At 40.7% G+C, this 21,493-nt stretch overlaps 1 protein-coding gene across 1 annotated transcript in view; it reads left to right on the forward strand.

Moving 5' to 3' along the window:
- Positions 1-21,130, forward strand: part of PPP1CB (protein phosphatase 1 catalytic subunit beta) — a 54,821-nt gene extending 33,691 nt beyond the window's left edge. Inside the window, exons 3-8 of the mRNA XM_053306329.1 lie at positions 3,212-3,442; positions 3,690-3,794; positions 10,578-10,649; positions 14,721-14,872; positions 18,076-18,210; positions 19,424-21,130. Coding sequence (XP_053162304.1) covers positions 3,212-3,442; positions 3,690-3,794; positions 10,578-10,649; positions 14,721-14,872; positions 18,076-18,210; positions 19,424-19,528 — 800 coding nt within the window. The 3' untranslated portion in view covers positions 19,529-21,130. The remainder of the gene's footprint in view (positions 1-3,211; positions 3,443-3,689; positions 3,795-10,577; positions 10,650-14,720; positions 14,873-18,075; positions 18,211-19,423) is intronic.
- Positions 21,131-21,493: the final 363 nt, after the last annotated feature.

A 21,493-nucleotide genomic window follows, 5' to 3' on the forward strand; every position in this document is an offset into this window, starting at 1 on the left:
TCCCATTCCATTAAAACAATATAAGTCAAGGCTAAGTGCTAAAATGTTTCACGTGTTCTAAAGTTGCTTAAAGCTGCTTGGTGTTTTCACTTTTGGGTAGGACCCAAAATAGACTTCTTATGTCTTTGATCTAAAGCGCCAGAGCTGCTTGCTAGGCAACTTTGGGGCTTTGGAGGTGTGGCAGCATGCCACAGCAATCACTGTCTGGATCTTCTCCATCCTCTAAATCAGCACCAACTGGGAAAGTTTTGCTACTCCTAGCTGAGCTGCAACTCTGAGTAGCTGTGGGGAGGGAGGAAACAGTACAAATTCAAAAACAAAAACACCTAGCTATCCATCCAGATTTAGTTTAGCTTTTAATTGTACGTGAGGTTTGCGCACGTGTGTGTGTGTGTGTGTGTGTGTGTGTGTGTGTGTGTGTGTAATATTAACTGAAGTATTCACAGTCCAGCTTACAGGAACAAGTGGATAGCATCCAGAGTAACAGTGTTCATAGATGAGATTTTGTCTGCCTCTCCACCGAGCTATTCTTGAAGGTGGTTGCAGGAGGAGGGGGAATTCTCAGAAAGGGAGACACTTTATGCAAACAAAGCCCACTCGCACAAGATGTCTCCATTTGATTTCTGGAGATTTCCCATTCCTCTGCTTCCCCACCCCCACTTGCCGCCACACACACACACACACACGTTGCAGTTCACACTGTTGGCTGTGGAGTCCCTCGGCTCTCAGGAACAGCCTTTCAAAGGCTTCAGAGAGAAGAAAAGGGCAGGTAAATTGTTAATCTGGATGCTACCCAGTATGTACTTTTGGAGTGAAATATTTTTATTTACAGTAAGGAGAAATCTTAAATATCTTTAAACAGGTTTAGAAAAAGGCATTAGCATTTAGTTTTTTCATCACCCCAAACAGGAGCTCTTCAAATGCTAAGTGAAACCTGAATACTTCATTTTACAGTGGTGTCTATAACAGACATATGAAGAATCCAAAGTCCCTTGACGGATTTGAACCTAGACTCCCATATTCAAAGTGCATGCTTGGCTCACTCCAGACTGTGAATATTTGATTTATTTAACAATTTTACTCTTCCCTTTCTACTTATGTAAACACCTGAGGTGGCTAATCAGTAAATGAATTAAACCAAAACAAACAAGACATGGACGAGAAGATGACAAAAATTAAAAAAAAATAAAATAATAGAGAACCAACGAGTCAAGGATTAAGCATCAGTCTTCAAAAGGCCTCCTAGCACGTTCTTGCAAAACAGACATCTGATAAAGATGGGACATGCAGGAGTGCCTCCTTGGTTGATATTTAAAGAATGTGCATGAAAGAACCTCCCGCTCTTCCTCCAAGGAGCCCAGAGCGGTGTACTACATGCTTGGGTTTCTCCTCACAACAATCCTGTGAAGTAGGTTAGGCTGAGAGAGAAGTGACTGGCCCAGAGTCACCCAGCTAGTTCTATGGCTGAGTGGGGATTTGAACTCGGGTCTCCCCGGTCCTAGTCCAGCACTCTAGCTACTACACCATGCTGGCTTGCAAGATTACCAGTTTACAGACTCTTGCCCTGTGTGTGTGAAGAGCATCTTGAGAGTAGTGGATCCAGAAATCAAGATGTTTAAAGCAAGATTCCTCTCTAGAGTCTGCTTGGACAATATTCTGTCTCTGAAATTGCAGAGAGGTTTGGAGAAGATAAACTCAGTACTTACAAGCTTTCTCTCTTTCTGTAGGTAAAAATGAGCAAATAAAATGGATGTGGGTTCTCTCCAGATAAAAACAATTTTTAATCCAATTTAATTTTTAATTTAAGGAGCCAGCGTGGTGTAGTGGTTAGAGTGCTGGACTAGGACCGGGGAGACCCGAGTTCAAATCCCCATTCAGCCATAAAACTAGCTGGGTGACTCTGGGCCAGTCACTTCTCTCTTGGCCTAACCTACTTCACAGGGTTGTTGTGAAAGAGAAACTTAGGTATGTAGTACACCGCTCTGGGCTTCTTGGAGGAAGAGCGGGATATAAATGTAAAATAATCATCATCATCATCATCATCATCATCATCCCAGGAGTGAAGAATCCTCCAAAAAGAGCTTACTAACAACCAAACTAGAACAAACAATAATAAACACATGGCACATAACTTGTTATAACTTCATTTCCTGCGAGTGATTCTAAACACCAACAGAGTAACTTCTGTTGCCTTCCTCGGTGCATTTCAGGAGCATTCGTAATTTTTCTTTGCCTCTGTTGAATGGTCAGAGCTCTCCAGCAGCTGTAATACCCTTTTCAAGCCTTTTCACCAAGTTACGTTGGTAGGGAATTTTGTTCTGGATAACACAATAGCTTTGCCTCTCACAACCTATGTAACTTTAGCCAGGTAATGATTGCAAGTATTAATCCATAATAGCGGGAAGAATGCTATAGTTTTTCCAGAAGCACTTTAACGTTCTTCAGCTTTGAAACAAAAGTAAGTCAATTCAAATAACTTGGCTTGGTAGCCTAAACAGTGAGTGTGTATTTTGTTCTAAATCCAGGTCCTTAAGATTCAAACAGCTTTTTTTTAAGCTCTTATATCTTATCCATACTGTTTTGCTTAATGGAAGGTGTCAGTATGTTTTAATTTATATATCAAAGTAGTTGAGCTTAGCAGGGTTGCACCATAGGGATGTGTGCAAAAGGTTCATCCATGCCAGAAGAGGAAACCCCATCTGACACTTTACAGGCATTGCTGCAAAAGTGTTCAGGTAAGATCACCGATGTGACCAATATAAGAAGCATTGTCTTCACTCTAAATCATTTAGAGTTTTATTGATGCTCTAGCAGCATCAACAGGTAGTGAAATAGCATACTTCCTGAGATACTTCTGCATCCAGTAGTGGTTCCTGATTTGCTAAGATCACTTGGAGGAATTAAATAGAGGAAAATATGGCAACAAATTGGTGAGGGTGGAGGGTCTGTGTCTGCAAACAGCCATAAAAAACAGAATAAAGGGGTTAGGGCGATTCTATCCTGAAATAATGATTTTTTCCCCCCAAAGGTAAAAGGTGAACTAGGAGAACTTTAAGCTCAGTCCTAGAATTTAGTACTTCACCAGCAATAGGTAATACCTTACCATTAGGAAATGGAGCATATTATCTCCGTTACTACAACACTTTTTAGAATGAATATAATATATGGTTCCTAATGCCTATATCTACAGTTTTATTTTTTTCCCCGTTAGGTGACATTCACGGCCAATATACAGATCTACTTCGTTTGTTTGAATATGGGGGATTTCCACCTGAAGCCAATTATCTTTTTCTGGGGGATTACGTGGACAGAGGCAAACAGTCCTTGGAAACCATCTGTTTATTACTTGCATATAAAATCAAATATCCAGAGAATTTTTTTCTTCTGAGAGGAAACCATGAGTGTGCTAGTATTAATCGCATTTATGGATTCTATGATGAATGTAAGTAAAAATTGCCACACATGCTTCTAGTATTTAACCATTTTGAAGTCTGTATTGCTTTGGAACTTGCTGAATGAATGGTTCAGGGTGCTCTTTATACTTGCCAAACTGTAAGTCTGGTTTCTTCTCACTTATAGCTGTTTAATTTAGGTGGTTTATAGGCTCTACTAGCACTTCTTTTGAATAGTAATGCTACAATGTGTAATGTCAAGGTGGACATGTACCTAATATGCCACTCTTCCCTTAGGTAAACGGCGGTTTAATATCAAGCTTTGGAAGACATTTACAGACTGCTTTAATTGTCTGCCTATTGCAGCCATTGTAGATGAGAAGATTTTCTGCTGTCATGGAGGTAACCAAATTCCTCTTTTATATTTGTTAAATGTTATTTAAGTCTGGACAAAAATTTAACCAAGAAATTTGGAGCTTACCTCTTAACTAGCCTCAAATTCGAAATGAATTTCAAATCCACCTTTTAAAATACCACTTCCCAGGTAGCCATAAAAAAAAAAATCCTGACAAATGACTCAGTTCAGTTCCTTTAGGCATGAGCTATAAAGGAGGAGTTTGGTAGTTTACTTCATTTGCCAGTCCTGAGAGTCCTAGAAGGCTACAAGATTATTATAGATTTAAAGAGGTGTGTTTGAACTATGAGCCTTCAGAACAGTAATGTGGACTTCCACAATATTTGCATTATGGCAGCCAGCACTTCAAACATAAAATATGTTTGTTTTTTAAACTACAGCCCACACTTTCAATTGGTTTCTTAACCATTTGGCCTTTACTAGTTTTTCAGGCCCAGATTGTGCTCACTATCTTGGCAGCCTTTCTTGAACAAGAGGGCATACATCTTTATACTTCTTTAGCATTCAGGCCACTGTTATAGGAAAGCAGCTTGGAGGATACCTGGTGACTGCAGCATCTGTGTGTCATCCCAGATAGAGAGGGTCCTTCAATATTTAGAACTCCCAGCACTGGGATACACAATTTCTTGAGGAGAAAAATAGTATCCCCATTATAGTCCACTACTGAGAGAACTCCTCCTCAACCAAGAAGCCCTGCTTTTCTGTTCTCCTAAGTGGAAGGCACATCTCTCAACTGGTCACATTTGGGACACTGGCTATCAAGAAGCCAGTTGGCTTAACCAAAGTGAAATGTACCTTTTAGCAGAGGTGTAGGGTAGAAAATTTTTTCTCATATTTATTTTTCCATGGAAAATTATTCTGAAATGTCTACTTGAAAAACTTTTTTTCAAAGTGTTTTTCACTGTATAAATAGCTCAAGTAACATGCCAAATCTGATCACAATTTATAACTTGTATAGTAATTTTTTGAAAAGAAAATTAATGTAAACCTTATGCAGATGAAGGGGAAATTTACATGGGGAAATTTTACAGTCCAAAATTTTCCAGAAAGCCCACATGTCCACTTGTTAAAATAAGCTAAAGAGCCTTCATTACCAGGTTTTTTATATAAAATATAAAATTGTCTTGACAAGTGCATAGCTCAGAGAATAAACCTAAGTATGTAGTACCGCTCTGGGCTCTTTGGAGGAAGAGCGGGATATAAAATGTTCTTTTAAAAGTAACATTTTTTGTTTGGTTAGTGAACTGAGTCAACATTTCTTGACACCTGTTCATTACCATAGTCCAATATTTTAGACAGGAAATAAATTTATCATCCAGACCAATACCAGTTTTGTCTAACAGAGACCAAGAAACTGTATAAAATTGTAAAGCACACAGAAGAACAGGCCCTGCTGGGGGAGAACCAGCATGGCTTCTGCAAAAATAAATCTTGCCTCACTAAACTTTTGGAGTTCTTTGAGAGTGTCAACAGGTGTGGATAAAGGTGATCTGGTTCACACAGTATACCTGGACTTCAAAAAAGCTTTTGATAGAGTTCCTCGTCAAAGATGCTTGAAAAAACTTAGCAATCATGGGATAAGGGGACAAGTACATGTGTGGTTTGGCAACTGGTTGAAGGACAGGAAACACAGGGTAGGTATAAATGGAGAGTTTTCACAATGGAGGGAAGTAAGAATTGGGGTCCCTCAGGGTTCTGTACTGGGACTGGTGATTTTTAATTTATTCATTAATGATCTAGAAGCTGGGGTAAGCAGCAGGGTGGCCCGGATTGCTCCTAGATCCCTTTTTGAAAATCGCTGTTACACTTGCTACTTTCCAGTCCTTCAGTACAGAGCCCAATTGCTAAGTTATATATTTTAGCAAGGAGGTCGGCAATTTCACATTTGAGTTCTTTGAGGACTCTTGAATGGATGCCATCTGGCCCTGGTGATTTGTTAGCTTTCAGTTTTTCCAGACAGTTTAGAACATCATCCCTTGTCACTTCTGTCTGACTCAGCTCTCTAGCCTCCATCCCTAAAAAGCCTGGTTCAGGAACAGGTATATGCTCAGTATCCTCTGCCGTGAAAACAGATGCAAAGAACTCATTCAGCTTCTCTTCAACCTCCATATCCTCCTTAATAATCCCTTTCACTCCCTCATTGTCTAATGGTCCAACTGCCTCCCTGGCAGGTTTCCTGCTTCTGATGTACTTAAAGAAGTTTTTGTTATTCCCCTTGATACTTTTGGCTAAATGTTCCTCAAACTCTCTTTTTGCCTCCCTTATTGTCACCTTGCATTTCTTTTGCCAGAGTTTGTGTTCCTTTCTGTTCGTTTGGACAGGCCTTCCAATTTTGGAAGGAAGTCTTCTTCCCTTTTATGGCTTCCTTGACAATACCCATTAGCCATGCTGGCATCCTCCTGGACGTAGTGGTACCTTTCCTCCTTTTGGGTCATTTTCCTCTTCCTCAGACCCATCTTTCTATCTTCATAACTGGTTTTGTTGGCTGTTTACAATATTTAGAGAGCGATTATTAGAAGGATAGGTCTCAGCTGTATTGGTCAGCTATTTAACTGTCCAAACAGTGGCATCTGGTGGACCACTGTGTGAAACAGGATGCTGGTCCAGATGGGTCTTGGGCCTAATCCAGCAGGGCCGTTCTTGTGTAGAAATGGTTGCTGTACTACTTAGATGACCAAGGAGATGAGATGTATACATTCCTTCATTTTACCCTTTTGAGTAAGTCACTATTTTTTTTTAAAGTTCATGGGCATAAAAAGTGTTACCCATTCATCCCAGATAATGAAGCTTATCAGTTGATCCCCCCCAGCTGGTTCTCATTTATTCTATATCTTGTTTGGGCATAGAGATGAGATATAAATTGTCTATTTCCTTTATTAAATTGTTAATATGTTGAATATGGAAATCACAATTTTTGGGTTAGTAGCATTTATCCCTGAGCAAACAGTGGAATGACAAATGCAGTGCCTCTCCCCCCTTTCAGCTTGGAGAATGGTAGCCCATTAACACCCTACTGTGTTCCCATCTGGAACAGTATGATGGAGTAGAAAGGTTGCTGCATGTGCCTCTCTTAGCAGAAAAAGAGTTTGCATGCTGCAGGGGAACAGAGGAGAAAGGGCAAGAGAGCCTCTTTGTAAGACTGTAATATGTAGTGGCATTTGTGTCTGGTGTAAGCCGTTACTGTTGCAATGTCTAGTGTAAAGCTTTCTTAAAATCAGAATTCTGCCATCTTTGTGCTAGGGAGTTAAATGCAAAATGAGACTGGTATGCAGTGGTATTTTCAGTGAAGTTAAGTCATACTCAATGGCTGGAAATTCTAAGTCAGGAAAGCTACCTAGTCAAGATTTCAAAGGGTTTTGCCAGCAAGTTGAAGGACCAGATTGAAAACTCGGGTCTCCACATGGATTATCAAAGCAATGTTTAAAAGGCTATTGTCATGTGCCTTACCCCAATGTAGCAGGTGTATACAGTGCTGGCACGTACATACTACACACATTTAATTGTTATGCCTGCCTTATGGAGGGCTGACATGAAAAGCTCCTTCACAAAAAGAAGCAAATGTTGAGATGGCAGACACATCTAGCTAAATATTGATAATCTGTAGCTTAGAACTGCTTACACAACTGACAACCATGTCTGTCTCCAAACATTGACTATCTTGTTTTGAGTGACTTTTCTTTGCATCTCATTATTGTCCTGAATGCTCTTTTGTTGTTTTTTCTCATTTCATATCATGCCTTCTCTGTTCAATGCACAGTGTGTGCCAGGCCTGAAAAGGTCCCAAAGCTCATTTTTGTTCTATCAGTTGAACTTTGAGAGAGAATTATGAATTAACTTGAATGTGCAACTACTGTGTTTATTCAGGCACATACTCCATATGCTGTTAAGCAGCTTTTGAAAGTGAGTTTGTTCTTAGGCACAAAAGCAAACCCTCCACAGCCTGAAATGTTGAAGTATAGATTAGATCTATACAGCCACAGGTTTCTGGACCCCTAAGATTAAGAACCAAACATGCCTTGGGAGTCTCTTAATAGATCAAAGATAAAGAGATATTGTGTCCACAAGTTATTTACCTAATATTCCTTCTCTTAAAATAACCTTTGTTACCTGTGATATAGTTCTGTTTATAGGAGAAGATGCCTTATTGCTGGCCTTCATTTTAGGCTTTTTGCTGATACTGTATTCTAAACCCTGTTCTGCCAAATGCAAGCCCAGGTGATTCAGTATAGGGTCCATATATCTTGTTCAGTCTAAAGTTTAAATCTTGTGCCTGGTAGTGTCCAGTTATTTCAAGACATTTCCTTTAGGTTTTCAGGAATATTATTTCATTGCAAGCTCTGTCAAAATTCTGGTGTCTCGGGTACTTAAGTTATGTCTATTTGAGATGCTTTCTTCCTGATTCTTTAATGTATTTTGCAAGCCTGTACATTTTCAGATTTTGGAAACAGTCTGATATTAGCCATTTTGGAGGATACTTGAGAATTCAGATCTGAAATGGGGAAACCTATATCAGAATTATCTGATATTATTTCAGGGGAAAATTTGTGGAAGAGACAGTATTTTGGAGTCTAAAATGGTGGGGAAAATACAAAATGGAATTCACATTTTTCCCTTGATTGGCAGCTTGTGGTTGGGAGGGGGAGTCATCTTCTGCTGCCTGCCTATGCATTTCTTTATTTATTTAGGTGATTATTTGCTCACAAATTTAAAAATAAAGTGATAGGTTCTCGGATGTTGCATCATATCCCCTGTGATTCTCAGATGTTACATAACTTTTTGTCAAAATTCTTGGAAGTGAGTACAGTCTCCAGGTTACTTTAAAAAGTGTAATGAGAATGGACCAATCTAATTGAAATTAAATGCACAGAACTCTGCCATTCTCCACTATGTGTGCTAAATTTCAGAGTTCCTAATCAAGCCATTTTTCTGCCAGTGTCGTCCCCCACCCCCTCAATAGGGAGGATTTTTACCAAAGTCTATTGGATCTCTGAAAGGAAATCAGACTCTGAAAATGATATTCTGAACTCTCAGTGGTGCATTCATGAGAGAATACCATGTTCTATTGAGCGTTTCTAGACTCTTTCCTAGGAAATTCAAGAATTTTATTCTAAGTGATTATCTTTGGTCATGAAATAAATTGTTATAAAGACTGCAGGAGCCAGACTTGGAAGAAATTCTTAGATAATTATCATGTAGGGAAGCCAATATACTGGTTTCAGTAGTGAAGTATTGTACAAGTACTTGCTATGAGAATACGTATCCAGAAGTTTATTTTTAGCTGCTTCCCAGTCTGTTTGTGGAACATGTACCGTTTCACACTGCTGCTACTACTTCACCTTGCTGTGAGAACATAGTTGAGAAGCATCTGCATTCATTGAACATAAAAGGTTTGCAAAAGCAGAAATGGATCAGACAGAAGTAAAAACTGCCTCTCTCTTCTACACATCAGTTGATATCAGTTTACGTTCTTAGACTTTGAGCCAGCACAAAATTATTTGAGCTACATTGTCCATTTTCCATCCATTGCTTAAGTCAGTGACGCAGTTGGTTTAGACATCGTGGAGGAGTAAGTTTCGAAGAAAGGAAATGCTTAAAATCTGATAAAGATTAGTTTATATCCAAATCATAGTGGTTGTTAGGTGGGTCCCCCAATATGATTGCTACTTGAATTGGTTGTTTAATGGAATACATTGGGTTTGGAATGAAATTTATATTGCCAAGTGTATCTAATGATGAAACAATTCCAAGTAAGGACATTAATCTTAAGTTCAGTGCCTTCATTTGCAGGGCTTGGGAAATTCACTAGTCTGTGATGAGGGAAAAATGATGCCGGATGAGTAAATAAAATCTTGATGAGTAATGTACCACCATAGCTTGAGTACAATTTTTGTCTGGCTGATGAACAGAGCCAACATACCTTGACCCCTCTTCATTTGTATTAAATGTATTTTCTTCATTGATCAATAAGCTTGTGATTCTAACAAAGTATGGATCTTTCCATGCAGTCTGTACTTCAACTTAGGCAGACGTATGTCTTTTATTGGGAAAGTTTTCCGGCAGCGTTTAGTTCTACATCCATTTTTAAATGTTGGTGATAGTTCTGAGTGACATAAAACAGAACTCTTACATTGCTTGAAAGGGAAGGATATTTACTAGTAGAAAAAACATTTTAAAAGTAAATACTGTCTAGGACCAACTGTTTGGCTCCTCCCCTCTAAGAATTTGATCCATTTCCAGCCATTGCACCTGACTGAAACAGAAGGGAGAGGCCAGAGCCAGATCTCCTCCATTAGCCTTGCTGGGACCAATTGTAATTTGGTTGCAAGAGCTGTGCCGATCTGCAACCAGTACTGTATACTGGTTGTATACTATTGTTAACATTGTAACCTGCCCTGGAAATTCAAGTTGAAAAACAGAATTAAAAAATAAAGGTTGTAGCCATTGGGCCATCTGGTAGGGTATAATTACAAAAATGAAATAACATGTAAAATATTCCTGACTGATGAGACTTTATTGCAGAGAAAAATATGGAAGCTAATAGAGCCTAATCCACCTAATGGCGCAGCGGGGAAGTAACCTGCCTAGGGAGCAAGAGGTTGCTGGTTCAAATCCCCACTGGTATGTTTCCCAGCCTCCGACATGGCTGTGTGGTCTCCAGGAGTTGACACCGACTCGACAGCACAAATTTTACTTTAATAGAGCCTATACTGGTCCATTCCTTTATCTTCCACAAACAAGGAAAAATTAGTTTGTCTCTTTTATGTTGACAGGATTATCGCCAGATCTGCAGTCAATGGAACAGATCCGAAGAATTATGAGACCCACAGATGTTCCTGACACTGGTGAGATTGGTTGCTTATCATAAACTGTGAAATGTTGTAGCAGTAGAAATCTCTAAAAACCCATCTCTGCAGTTTATTCATTCATTGATTTATTAAATTTATACCCCTCCCAAACTTAAGTCTCTGGGTGGCTAACAGTTAAAACACAATATAAAAGTTAAAACAATACAATAATTTAAAAACCATAAAATTAACAGTATTTTTTAATTAAAAACCTGAGAACGCTTGGGTGGTTAAAGGGTTTTCAAATGTTTTTTAAAAATAGCCAGAGATGGGGAGGATCGTAACTCAGCAGGGAGCGCATTCCACAATCTCGGGGCAGCAGCCAAGAAGGCCCGTCTCTGTGTGACCACCAAATGAGTTGGCCGTAACGAGACGGACCTCCTCAGATGACCGCAATGGGTGGTGGGGTTTGTCGCGAAGAAGGCGCTGTCTTCAATACCAGCACCTAAGCCATTTAGGGCTTTATAAGTTATAACTAGCACTCTGTATTTTGCCCAGAAACCTATCGGCAGCCAGTGTAACTCCATCCGCAAAGGAGTAATGTGGTCTCTCAGAGATGACCCAGACACCAACCTGTCTCCGTTGCTTTTTGACTAGTATGTTCTAATTTTTATGAGGTTACTAATATACCAGCTCTAAGACACTTTGTGCTGCTTGGTAATTAAGATTCTTAGTTATATGAACTGGTGTGTGGCAGCCTTGGAACTGAGAATTCACAAAATTGCCACCTTGACAAATATCACATTAGTTGCAAGTTGCCCCCTTTGGAGGATTTGAATAATTAGAAGGTGGCATGTTAGTATTTTTTTTCTCTAGTTCTCGATACTGTATATTAAATTGTTCTGTAGATGCAAACAAAGTAGTAATAAGGGTGTGAAAGTCATTAATCCAGATCAGCTATACTGCTTATTTGGTTTCTAGCTCTTGAACTGGTTCTGGTTGAGTGTGTAAGTATGTGTTATCAGCTGCTTTGTAATTTATATTTTCTGGATTATAGCTTGAATTAAGAATGGTCTGTCGGGTGATACTTTATTTGAAGCACTCTCAAGTTTTATTCTAGTTAGCCTTATTCCTATGTATGTGAGGCTGAGAAAGTGACTTGCCGAAAACCACCTACAGAGTTAATGACAAAAGCAGATATTGGGCAGAAGACTTGCCTGACTTGAAGTTCAAGGACTGCGCTTCTATAGTAGATGATGGAAAACTGAGGAAACTCTAGTCACTTGTATAAATTTAATGAAAGAGATTGTTTTTGTTGCAACTGTAATGCAATGGCAACATATAATTATTACAGGTGGTCCTCGTTACCTACGGTTTCAACAACCGCGGTTTCGCATATCCGTGGATGGGTCTTGGAGACCCAGTTTCTTTATCTACGTTATAAAAATAGGCTAAAGGGGGGCTAGAAATTCATTTGAGTGGCCAGAAATGACTTCAGATGTTGTTTCCTGCAGCCATTTTACAGGGCAGAGCCATTTTGTGGCTCTTTTTCAAGAGAAACATTTTCCCATGAAGAATGGGGGGGCGTGATTGCTGGAGAGCAAGGTACAGTAACTCTTCTCATTTGTGCCTGCTCCCTGCTTTGTTAGCTCTCTTGTGCGTGTAGGAACCGAACCCCTGGACTCACATAGGGGTAAGGCTTCATTATTCGTGGTTTCTGTATTGACACCTATAGGCGAGAACGGAACCCCCGCAAAAAACAAGAACCACCTGTACTCTGTAGATTTTTTTTGTGGTTAGTGCCGGATTGGTCAATATGAAATAGATATCAAGGTATTCTGGAGTTCTGCTGAATAGCACACATCCTCAAATCTGATTTTTCCTGTTAGTGGTAAATAAGATCTAATAATTAAACCTTTACGTGCTGAAAAATGTCAGATCTGATCCAATATGCAAATTGACAGGAAGGCCAACATGGCCTCCAAAACATTAGGGTTGGAACACCAACGTTTTCCTGACATTCAGTGGACCCCCCCCCCCACACACACACACAAACCCTTGCCTTGGGATGATGTGGGAAGCAGAAAAGGGCAGGCATAATGTTCTCTTTGCTCCTGAGCAAGCCACTGTGGCTAGCTCTTCTGCTTCAGGTATGAAGAGGGAGGTACATTCAGTGCCTGGTGAGGTCTGCATCCTGGAAAGTTGCATGCGTTCCCCATGTGGGTGCTCGTCCTTTCTCTTGACCCCTTGATATTCAGTATATACAGCCTTCAAAAGTACTCTGAGTCAAAAAAGAGTAGGAGAAGGGCTGCATCCTGGAGAGCAGCCTTAATGGGGGCCCACAGAATCAGAGGATCCCCCGATTCTATGGGTTGCCCTTATTCTCTCTCCTCCCTCGCCCACAGAATTTCCAGGATGCAGCTCTTCAAAAACATCCTCTGAGCCAAGCAGGATGTGGGGGAATCTTTTTTGGTTCTGAATGTGTTTGAAGGGCTGCATCCTAGAAACTGGGGGTGGAGAGAAGGAAGAGGAAAGACAAGCTTCTCATAGGGAACTCTCCTTCCCCCTTTTCCAGGAGCCCAAGAGCTGCACACTGCCTGCTCTCTTTGCTCCTAAAGTTCAAAAGCCAGCCAGCAAGCTGCTTGCCTTCAGTGTCGCTTGAAATTTAAAGGGAGAAAGATCTCTTCCCACCCCCCAACTCAAGCTGCAGTGAAAGGCAAGAGGCTGACCTTTTGTATTGCAGGAGTGAAGAGGATAGTGCCTGCCCTCTCCTACTATATGGTCCCAGGTAAGGCAGAGGGACAGGAGAGAGCAGTGCAGGGGTACATCCAGCAAGCATGTCAAGACTCCAACAGAGTTGTACAATGGTAGGAGGGAATTTAGTCAGAGTTCCAACTATCAGGGGACCCTCCTGTTGCTGAACTATTCTGATGATGTGCAACAGAGGGCTTATTGGGTCTGATGCCTGACAGACAGCCCTGCTCGTAAGTATAAGGAAAGCATTAAACTGGTGTCCATGGACACTTGTAAACTGTTGAGAGACGTTGGAAATAAAGGCAGGCTGCTGTTCTGCTTTATTTGAACCAGTGGGGATTTTGCTATTGGTTCCAGTAGGAACAGGAATGCACTCAGGATCTAGAAGATCTGGATTGTGATCCGTTGCATTCATAATGAATGGGTTCTGCGCCTGTGCAGGAACCTCGCATGATAGCTTGATTAGCTCCTCATGACGTCCCTTCTGCCCTGCATGTGCTCTGTGCTTCCGTTATTTTCGGCAGTTGGGATAATTCATTGCTTACAACAGAAAGGCCAAAGGGCAACCAATATCAAGACAAAGACTTGCCCAGTGGTGAGTGCAACTGATTGTGTTGGCATATAAACAGGGGAAGGACCCCCCATGTACCATTCAGGCTCATTCCACAAGAGCTTATGCATCTTCTGCAGCTCATCTATCAGGAGTATCAATTGTTGATATCTGTAAAGCTGCTACATGGTCGTCTCAGCAGCCATTCATAAAGCATTACACCATTGACATGTGACAGGCAAAAGAGGCAGGCTTCAGGAGGAGTGTTCTAAAGTGAGTGCTGCTATAGCTTCAGGTGCTACTGTGCCCACCACTGGTTGGGAAGCTGGCTAATCACCCATGCATTATGAATGCAGCTGATCATGATCCAGATAAACAGGTTGTTCCCTGTAATTGATGATCTGGTAATAATCTATTGTATTCATAAGACCCACCCTAACCTCCCCACAACAGTAGTTTAAAGCAAACATATTTACTTTACAAGGACACTAAAAGATCGTCAATACATGGCGGTCTGCAAGAAACTGAGTAAGAGGATGCTCCAACTGCCGAATACAACGGAAGCACAGAGCATGTGCAGGGCAGTGGGGGCATCACGAGGAGCTAGTCAATCTATCTGCGAGGTTCCTGTGCAGGCACAGAACCCATTCATTATGAATACAACGGATCTCTACCAGATCATCAGTTACAACTGAGCAACCTGTTTTTATGCATCCATATTATCAAGTGCATAAAACATGATTAACAGAATCTTAACCATGCTAGGTACATTTCTTGCATACTAGGATTCAGTTTTTAAACAAGTGTTGTTGTTTTTCTCCAAGGCTTGCTCTGTGACCTGCTGTGGTCTGATCCAGACAAGGATGTACAAGGATGGGGTGAAAATGATCGTGGAGTTTCCTTCACTTTTGGAGCTGATGTGGTCAGCAAATTTTTGAACCGTCATGATTTGGATTTGATTTGTCGAGCTCATCAGGTATGAATTGACTGCTACTTAGCTTTGATCTGTCCTCCCCACCCCACCCCCTAGTTTCTGGGTATCTGCCCTCTGGAATCACTAAGCAGTACAGGGTGCTATTCTGAACTAGCAAACAGGTGACTAGTGTAGATCAGACTGAAAAATGCTATCCACTTCTCTTCTGGCTGCCAAAAATGATTGGTCCCAAGGCCAAATGTGAATGTATACATGTGTTCATTTGCACAGGTTAAAATGCATTACTAAAAAAACTGGAAAGGATAGGTGGATTTGTAGAGGTCCAGACAGTATTGTGATACTAGCCTAGCTGGGTGACAGGCAGAACCCAGCTTGAACACTGTGCAACCTAATAGTTTTTCTGACAAATGGCAGCTTTACAACATGCCTCTGTCTACACCAGCAAAAAAGCTGGGAGGTCTTTGCAGAGATGTGTTTACAGCACCATTAATAATTTTCTTTAAACCTATTTGTAATTGGCACCACTAGTTGTGCTTCTATTTTAAAAAATTGTCACATTCATTTGCTATGACTTCTTCGAAGGCACTTAGATTGCTCTAGAAATGTGCATTTTTGTTTTATTTTATTGATTTTCTATACTGTCTGATATGGAAATCTTTAGGCAGTGTACAGATATAAAATATAAAACATTTAAAATTCATAAAACAGATACAAATCACAATAGATAAAACCACATTAAGATTTAAAATTTAAATTTCAGTTAAAAGCCTGGGGAAACAGGTACGTCTTCAGGGTGCTCCTAAAATCAAATGGAGAAGGAGATGTTCTTATTTCAGTAGGTAGTGTATTCCAAAGCCCTGGAGCAGCCACAGAGAGCCCAGTCCGAGTTACCACCAAACAAGTTGGCAGCAACCATAATCAGATCTTTTCCAGATCTTAACAGGAAACAGGTTCACAACAGAGAAGGTGTTCTCTTAAGTACCCTGGACCCAAGCTGTTAGGGGTTTTATAGGTAATAACTAGCACTTTGTATTTTGTTCGGAAACATAGCAGCAGCCAGTGCAGTTCATTTAGAATCAGTGTTATATGTGGTCCCTTTGGGTAAACCCAGAGACCAATCTAGCCACCGCATTCTGTACCAGTTGTAGTTTCTGAACTACTTACAAAGGCAGCCCCATGTAGAGTGCATTACAGTAGCCAAGCCTAGAGGTTACCAGCATTTATACCACCATTTTAAGGTCATTTGTCTCCAGAAATGGATGTATCTGGCGTATCAGCCGAACCTGATAAAAAGCACTCTTGGCCACAGCCACAACCTGAGAAATCAGAGAGAGTTTGGAATACAGGAGCACTCCCAGACTACGAACCTGATCTTTTAGGGGGAATGTAACCCCATCCAGAACAGTCAGATCTAAACAATCTCTCGGATTACGACCCCCTACAGACTGTACCTCCGTCTTGTTTGGATTCAACTTCAGCCTGTTATCCTTCATCCAGGCGAATATAGCCTCCAGGCAGGCACTTAGTGGAGGCCATGCCATTTCCTGATGAAGTTGGTATGGAGAAATAGATCTGGGTGTCACCAGCATATTGATAGCATCCCAGACCAAACATCCTGACTGTCTCTCCCAGCGGTTTCATGTAGATGTTCAAAAGCATTAGAGACAGTATGGAGCCTTGTGGAACCCCACACTTAGCTCTTGTTTTTCAGAACAACAGTTTCCAAGTGACACCATCTGGAATCTGCCAGAGAGGTAGGAACGGGACCATTGTAAAACAGTGCCACCCAATCCCACCTCCTTCAGGCGACCCAGCAGAGTACCATGGTCAATGTTATTAAAAGCCTCTGAGAGATCCAAAAGGATCAGCAGAGTCGCACTCCCTCTGTCAATCGCCAATTGGAGATCATCCATCAGACCAACCAAGGCAGTCTCAACCCCATAGCCCACCGAAAGCCAGTTTGTAATGGATCTAAACAATCTTTTTCATCCAAAACTGCCTGGAGCTGAGGAGCAACCACTTCCTCAGTCACCTTGCCCAACCAAGGAAGATTAGAGACAGGTCTCCAATTCGCTAACTCTGAGGGATCCAATGCAGATTTCTTCAAATAAGGTCTAATAGCCTCCTTAAGGCGAGGTATCCTGCCCTCCCTCAGAGAAGCATTTATATTTTTCCAGACCTCCTCTGAAAATATGACTGCCAGATGAAATAAGTCAAGTTGGACAAAGGTCAAAAGAACAGATGGTGGGGCGTAAAGTCTGAAGCAGTTTGTCCACATCCTCAAAAGTAACAAACTGAAAGTGATCCAGTTCAGTCCTACAAGAGGGGTTGCTGGCACCTATACAATAGACTGTGCAGTAACTATGGAGTCTAGTTCAGCACAAATACAAGAGATTTTATCCACAAAAAAGTTGTTTAAAACATCATAGCGAATGACGGATAGTTCCAGATTCCAATTCAATGTGGAGGGGGCATGAACTAGCCCCCTCGCACCCCTAGACAGCTCAGCTGGATCATGAATTTGCAGAAGTAATGCAGGTAGAAAAGAACCGCTTCTTTGTTGTCGGCACTGCCAGAGCATAGATCTCCAAATGAGCTCTATGTTGCAGTCTGTTGGATTCGCACCGAGTCTTCCTCCACGTGCACTCTAGTCGTCTGCCTCGCTGCTTCAACTCGGGCAGTTCATCCGAATGCCATGGGGCTGACTTTAAAGCAGGTTGGAGAGGACACTTAGAATTGTTAAGTTCATGATTCCATATTTGCTCCGGAGCATTGACAGAATCACTAGCAGGGCCAGCTTGAAACCCTTCAAAGACTACTTAGAATCCTATTGGATCCAGTAACCTTCTTAGGCGAAGCAACCTAATGGGTCTTTCACCCCTGCAGAGGTGGGTTATGGCTGCAAGTCCTACCTTAACCAGATGGTGGTCCGTTCATGACAGTGGGGAGATAACAGTAGTCCCCACCCACGGGACATCACCCGATCAGAGCAAAAGACCAAATCGAGCTTGTGACCTGCATCATGCATCAGCCCAGAGACTACTTGGGGTAGGTCCACGGTTGTCATGGCAGCTATGAACTCCTCAGCTGCCCCTGACAACTCAGTCCCATGATGGCTGTTACTGCCATAGTGCATTCAGTTACTTTCCCAAACAGTTCAGGTTATTAAGTGTAATACTTAGCTTAAGGCATTGCTTGATCTTAGTAGGTTTAATTGTGATTATATGTGTTCCCTTCACTAACAGGTGGTTGAAGATGGCTATGAATTCTTTGCCAAACGACAGCTGGTAACCCTATTTTCTGCTCCTAATTACTGTGGAGAGTTCGACAATGCTGGTGGCATGATGAGTGTGGATGAAACTTTGATGTGCTCTTTTCAGGTATAGTAAACTTAGATTACAGCTTGCTTTTAGTGTTTCTAACTTGAGGATAGATTGAATGTCTTAAATTACTAGCACTGTATAGAGTTTTAAAAGAACTGCAAAAGAAAAAAGGTGCTTGAACAGTAAGATGCATCTTTGATCAAGTCTTTTTTGTTGAAGGCTGGCATTCTGGCTGAATGCTAAGATCTTTGCAGTGAACCCCCCAATTTGCAAAAGGGGTTTTGTTCATAGCAGTGGACTTTGGGGACAAAGCTGTACAAGGTTTTCCCCATTAAGAGCCAGGGGGGAAGCAACTGGCCCTCTCCAACCCCAGCACAGCATCCCTCCAGTGGCTGTTGCTGGTATCTGCCTTATGTGGGCTTTTAGATTGTGAGCCCTTTGGGGACAAGGAACCATCTTATTTATGTATTTGTCTATGTAAACGGCTTTGAGAACTTTGGTTGAAGAGCGGTATATAAATACTCGATGTAGTCGAAGGTCAAGAAAGGGTAGAACTCCTGATGGAATCTCAATGTGGGAACTGTTATGGATGACATGTAAAATAATGAGTAGCTCTGAACTGGATAGGATTAATGTGACTCAGCTCTTAATTACTCTTCAGCTGAATGCACATGAACAGTTGAAGCTGCCTTATACAGACTCAGGCTATGGTCCCTCCCAGCAGAATACTGCCTATTCTTACTGGCAGTGAGTCTTGGGCAAAAATCGGTATCAGATCTCTTAAACTGGAGATGTTGGGTGTAAAACTATGGCCTTCTAAATGAAATGCATTCCGTCTGTTGCTGAGCTATAGTCCCTCCTGGGTTACAGTTGCTACTAATACTATGTAGATAATGCTATTCAACAAAAGTTTGCAAAGTGGTTTACATAGAAAAAGTATAAGAGGAAGATGATTCTCCGTTCCCAAAGGACTCACTGTTGAAATAGAAACACAAGTTAGAAACCAGCAACAGTCACTGGAGGGATGCTGTGCTGGGGTTCAGTAAGGACAGTTGCTTTTCCTCCCTGCTTAATATATAGAGGATCATCACTTGAAAGGTGCCTCTTTGCCCAGATAGCTGGGATTAGATTAATCAGTAATATGAGCTACCTACATTATCATTTTAATGCTCGCTCAAGAGAGTTTAATCTTCACAGTGGTTTTTAACTCAAAGGAGTAGTTGGAGTGGTTTGCTGATTGCTTACAAGAAAATATTTTTGTCCTCTTCAGATTCTGAAACCATCTGAAAAGAAAGCAAAGTACCAGTATGGTGGACTGAACTCTGGACGTCCAGTCACTCCACCTCGCACAGCTAATCCACCGAAGAAGAGGTGAAGAAAGGAACACAGTAGAAAAACCATCAGATCTATAAAGGACAAAACTCCATATATACAGTATATAATAAGTGTGCACTGTAAAACCATCCAGCCATTTTGACACCCTTTATGATGTCACATCTTTAACTTAAAGAGACGGGTAAAGGATCTTTAATATTTTCTAGTTGACAGATGTGCAACACTGTGTTGTAACACGTATACTCCAAGTTCTAATAACCAACATAGAGTGAAATCAGATCTAAACAAATTATTTTGGTTGCATACTCACATCACAGTTTTTAAAGCTGACCAACATCCCAATTTAAGCTTGATGTAATAGTTAAACCAGATGAGAGCATGATGTTTCATTTGTGTAATGTGGTCTTACTGTTGCTTGATTGCTTTTATTTCTATTATTTTGTAGCTAGAATGATGGCAAAGTATCTAGTCATGTTCCCTGGCTGAAAACGAATTGTGGAAGGGATTTTTTTTTTTTAGGACAGCTGCTGCTGTTTTCCTTTCTAGTAATCTTGCTAACTAAACATGTGCCCCTCCATTAGAAGTATAGTGACTAAAGACAAACTAAGTCTAAGATGATGACTTCAATAAAGCTCCCTATTTAGACAGCCCAGCAGTCAATATTTCTGACAAAAAACTCCTTGCTTTTTCTCTTTGACTGCCACAGAATGACTTTGTGCACTGCACCATTTTAAATTAACATTACACTCACAATGGCACTTCATTTAACTAAAATAGGGCAAGAATGGTATTATTTAGTTGGTAACTTGATTATGTGGTACCGTGCATTAGGTTTTATTAGCATGAAACACCTTTTGGCATGCTTAGCTTCCTGGTAATGCCATACTTGCATTAAAGTGCATCCTGCATAGCTCATCGAACATGAAGATCCTTCTTGACAAGCCTTGAAAAGCTGACTCTTCTCCCCCACCCTCCTCTGCACTCTGCCCCGCCCTCCAGGAGGGTGTATTTAAATGGATGTTGATCAGTGAGCAGTAGGTTAACTATGGCTAGTGGTGGTTGGACTGTCTAATATTGCCATGTGAATGTTCTACATGATTGTAAGGCTTACGTCACTAAAGATGATAACCTTTGGATTTTCATGATCGAAGTTCATATACTATTGTAAAGACTTCTGCTTTGTAGTGTATTATAGTAGCAATAATTTCTGTACATGATCAAGAGTTAATGCAGTATTTCTTTTCCTGTTTTCCTTAAAGGTTTCATATTAATGGCAAAATGTAAGAAATGAAAGTTTGTAGGAGGATAAACATTGAAGGGCAGAGATTTGATTGGATAAGAGTACAAATTTTTATTGAACATTGTCAAATTCGTACGATTCTTTGGAAGGGAACCTTCTGATTTATACCATTCTAAATGTGCAACAATAAATGTAAAACTCTTTAATATTGTCTTTGCAAATGTTAAATTGAGGATTCTGGTAACTTGCATTTAATGAACTGACATGTATTATGCAAGTGATTTCTGCAAAGTGAAAAGTTCTCTAAAATGGATTTAAGTCTCTTTTCTAATTCCATTTTGTTTTAAACATATATTAAATGTAGGTTTTTTTCATTTAGTAAAGTTGTTTAATTGATTTGAAGTCTGACTGGTTATTCCAATCTTTGTTCATGAAATCACTTGCCCTTCTTGGCATATTTGGATGTCCTATGGACAAAGCTTAATATTGACACAATCATGAATGCTCAGTCATGGATATTTCAAATTACAGTAGTTATTTGATATTGTTCTGAACTTATTGGATGAGAGTTTAGAAGTACAGAAAATATGATTCAGAGCAATGTTTGGCATCACACATGACCACCTTCAGATTAATGGTTGAACAGCAGTTGTGGCTCCCCAGTGTGCTGTTGGGTTTCCTGACTACAAAAAAGCAAACTTCTTCACAAGTTGCTACTTATGTGGGGGAAATGACCACTTTAGGAGAATAGAAATGGGGAGGGGG

Source organism: Hemicordylus capensis, chromosome 1 (assembly GCF_027244095.1).
Source record: "Hemicordylus capensis ecotype Gifberg chromosome 1, rHemCap1.1.pri, whole genome shotgun sequence".
Taxonomy (NCBI): Eukaryota; Metazoa; Chordata; class Lepidosauria; order Squamata; family Cordylidae; genus Hemicordylus; species Hemicordylus capensis.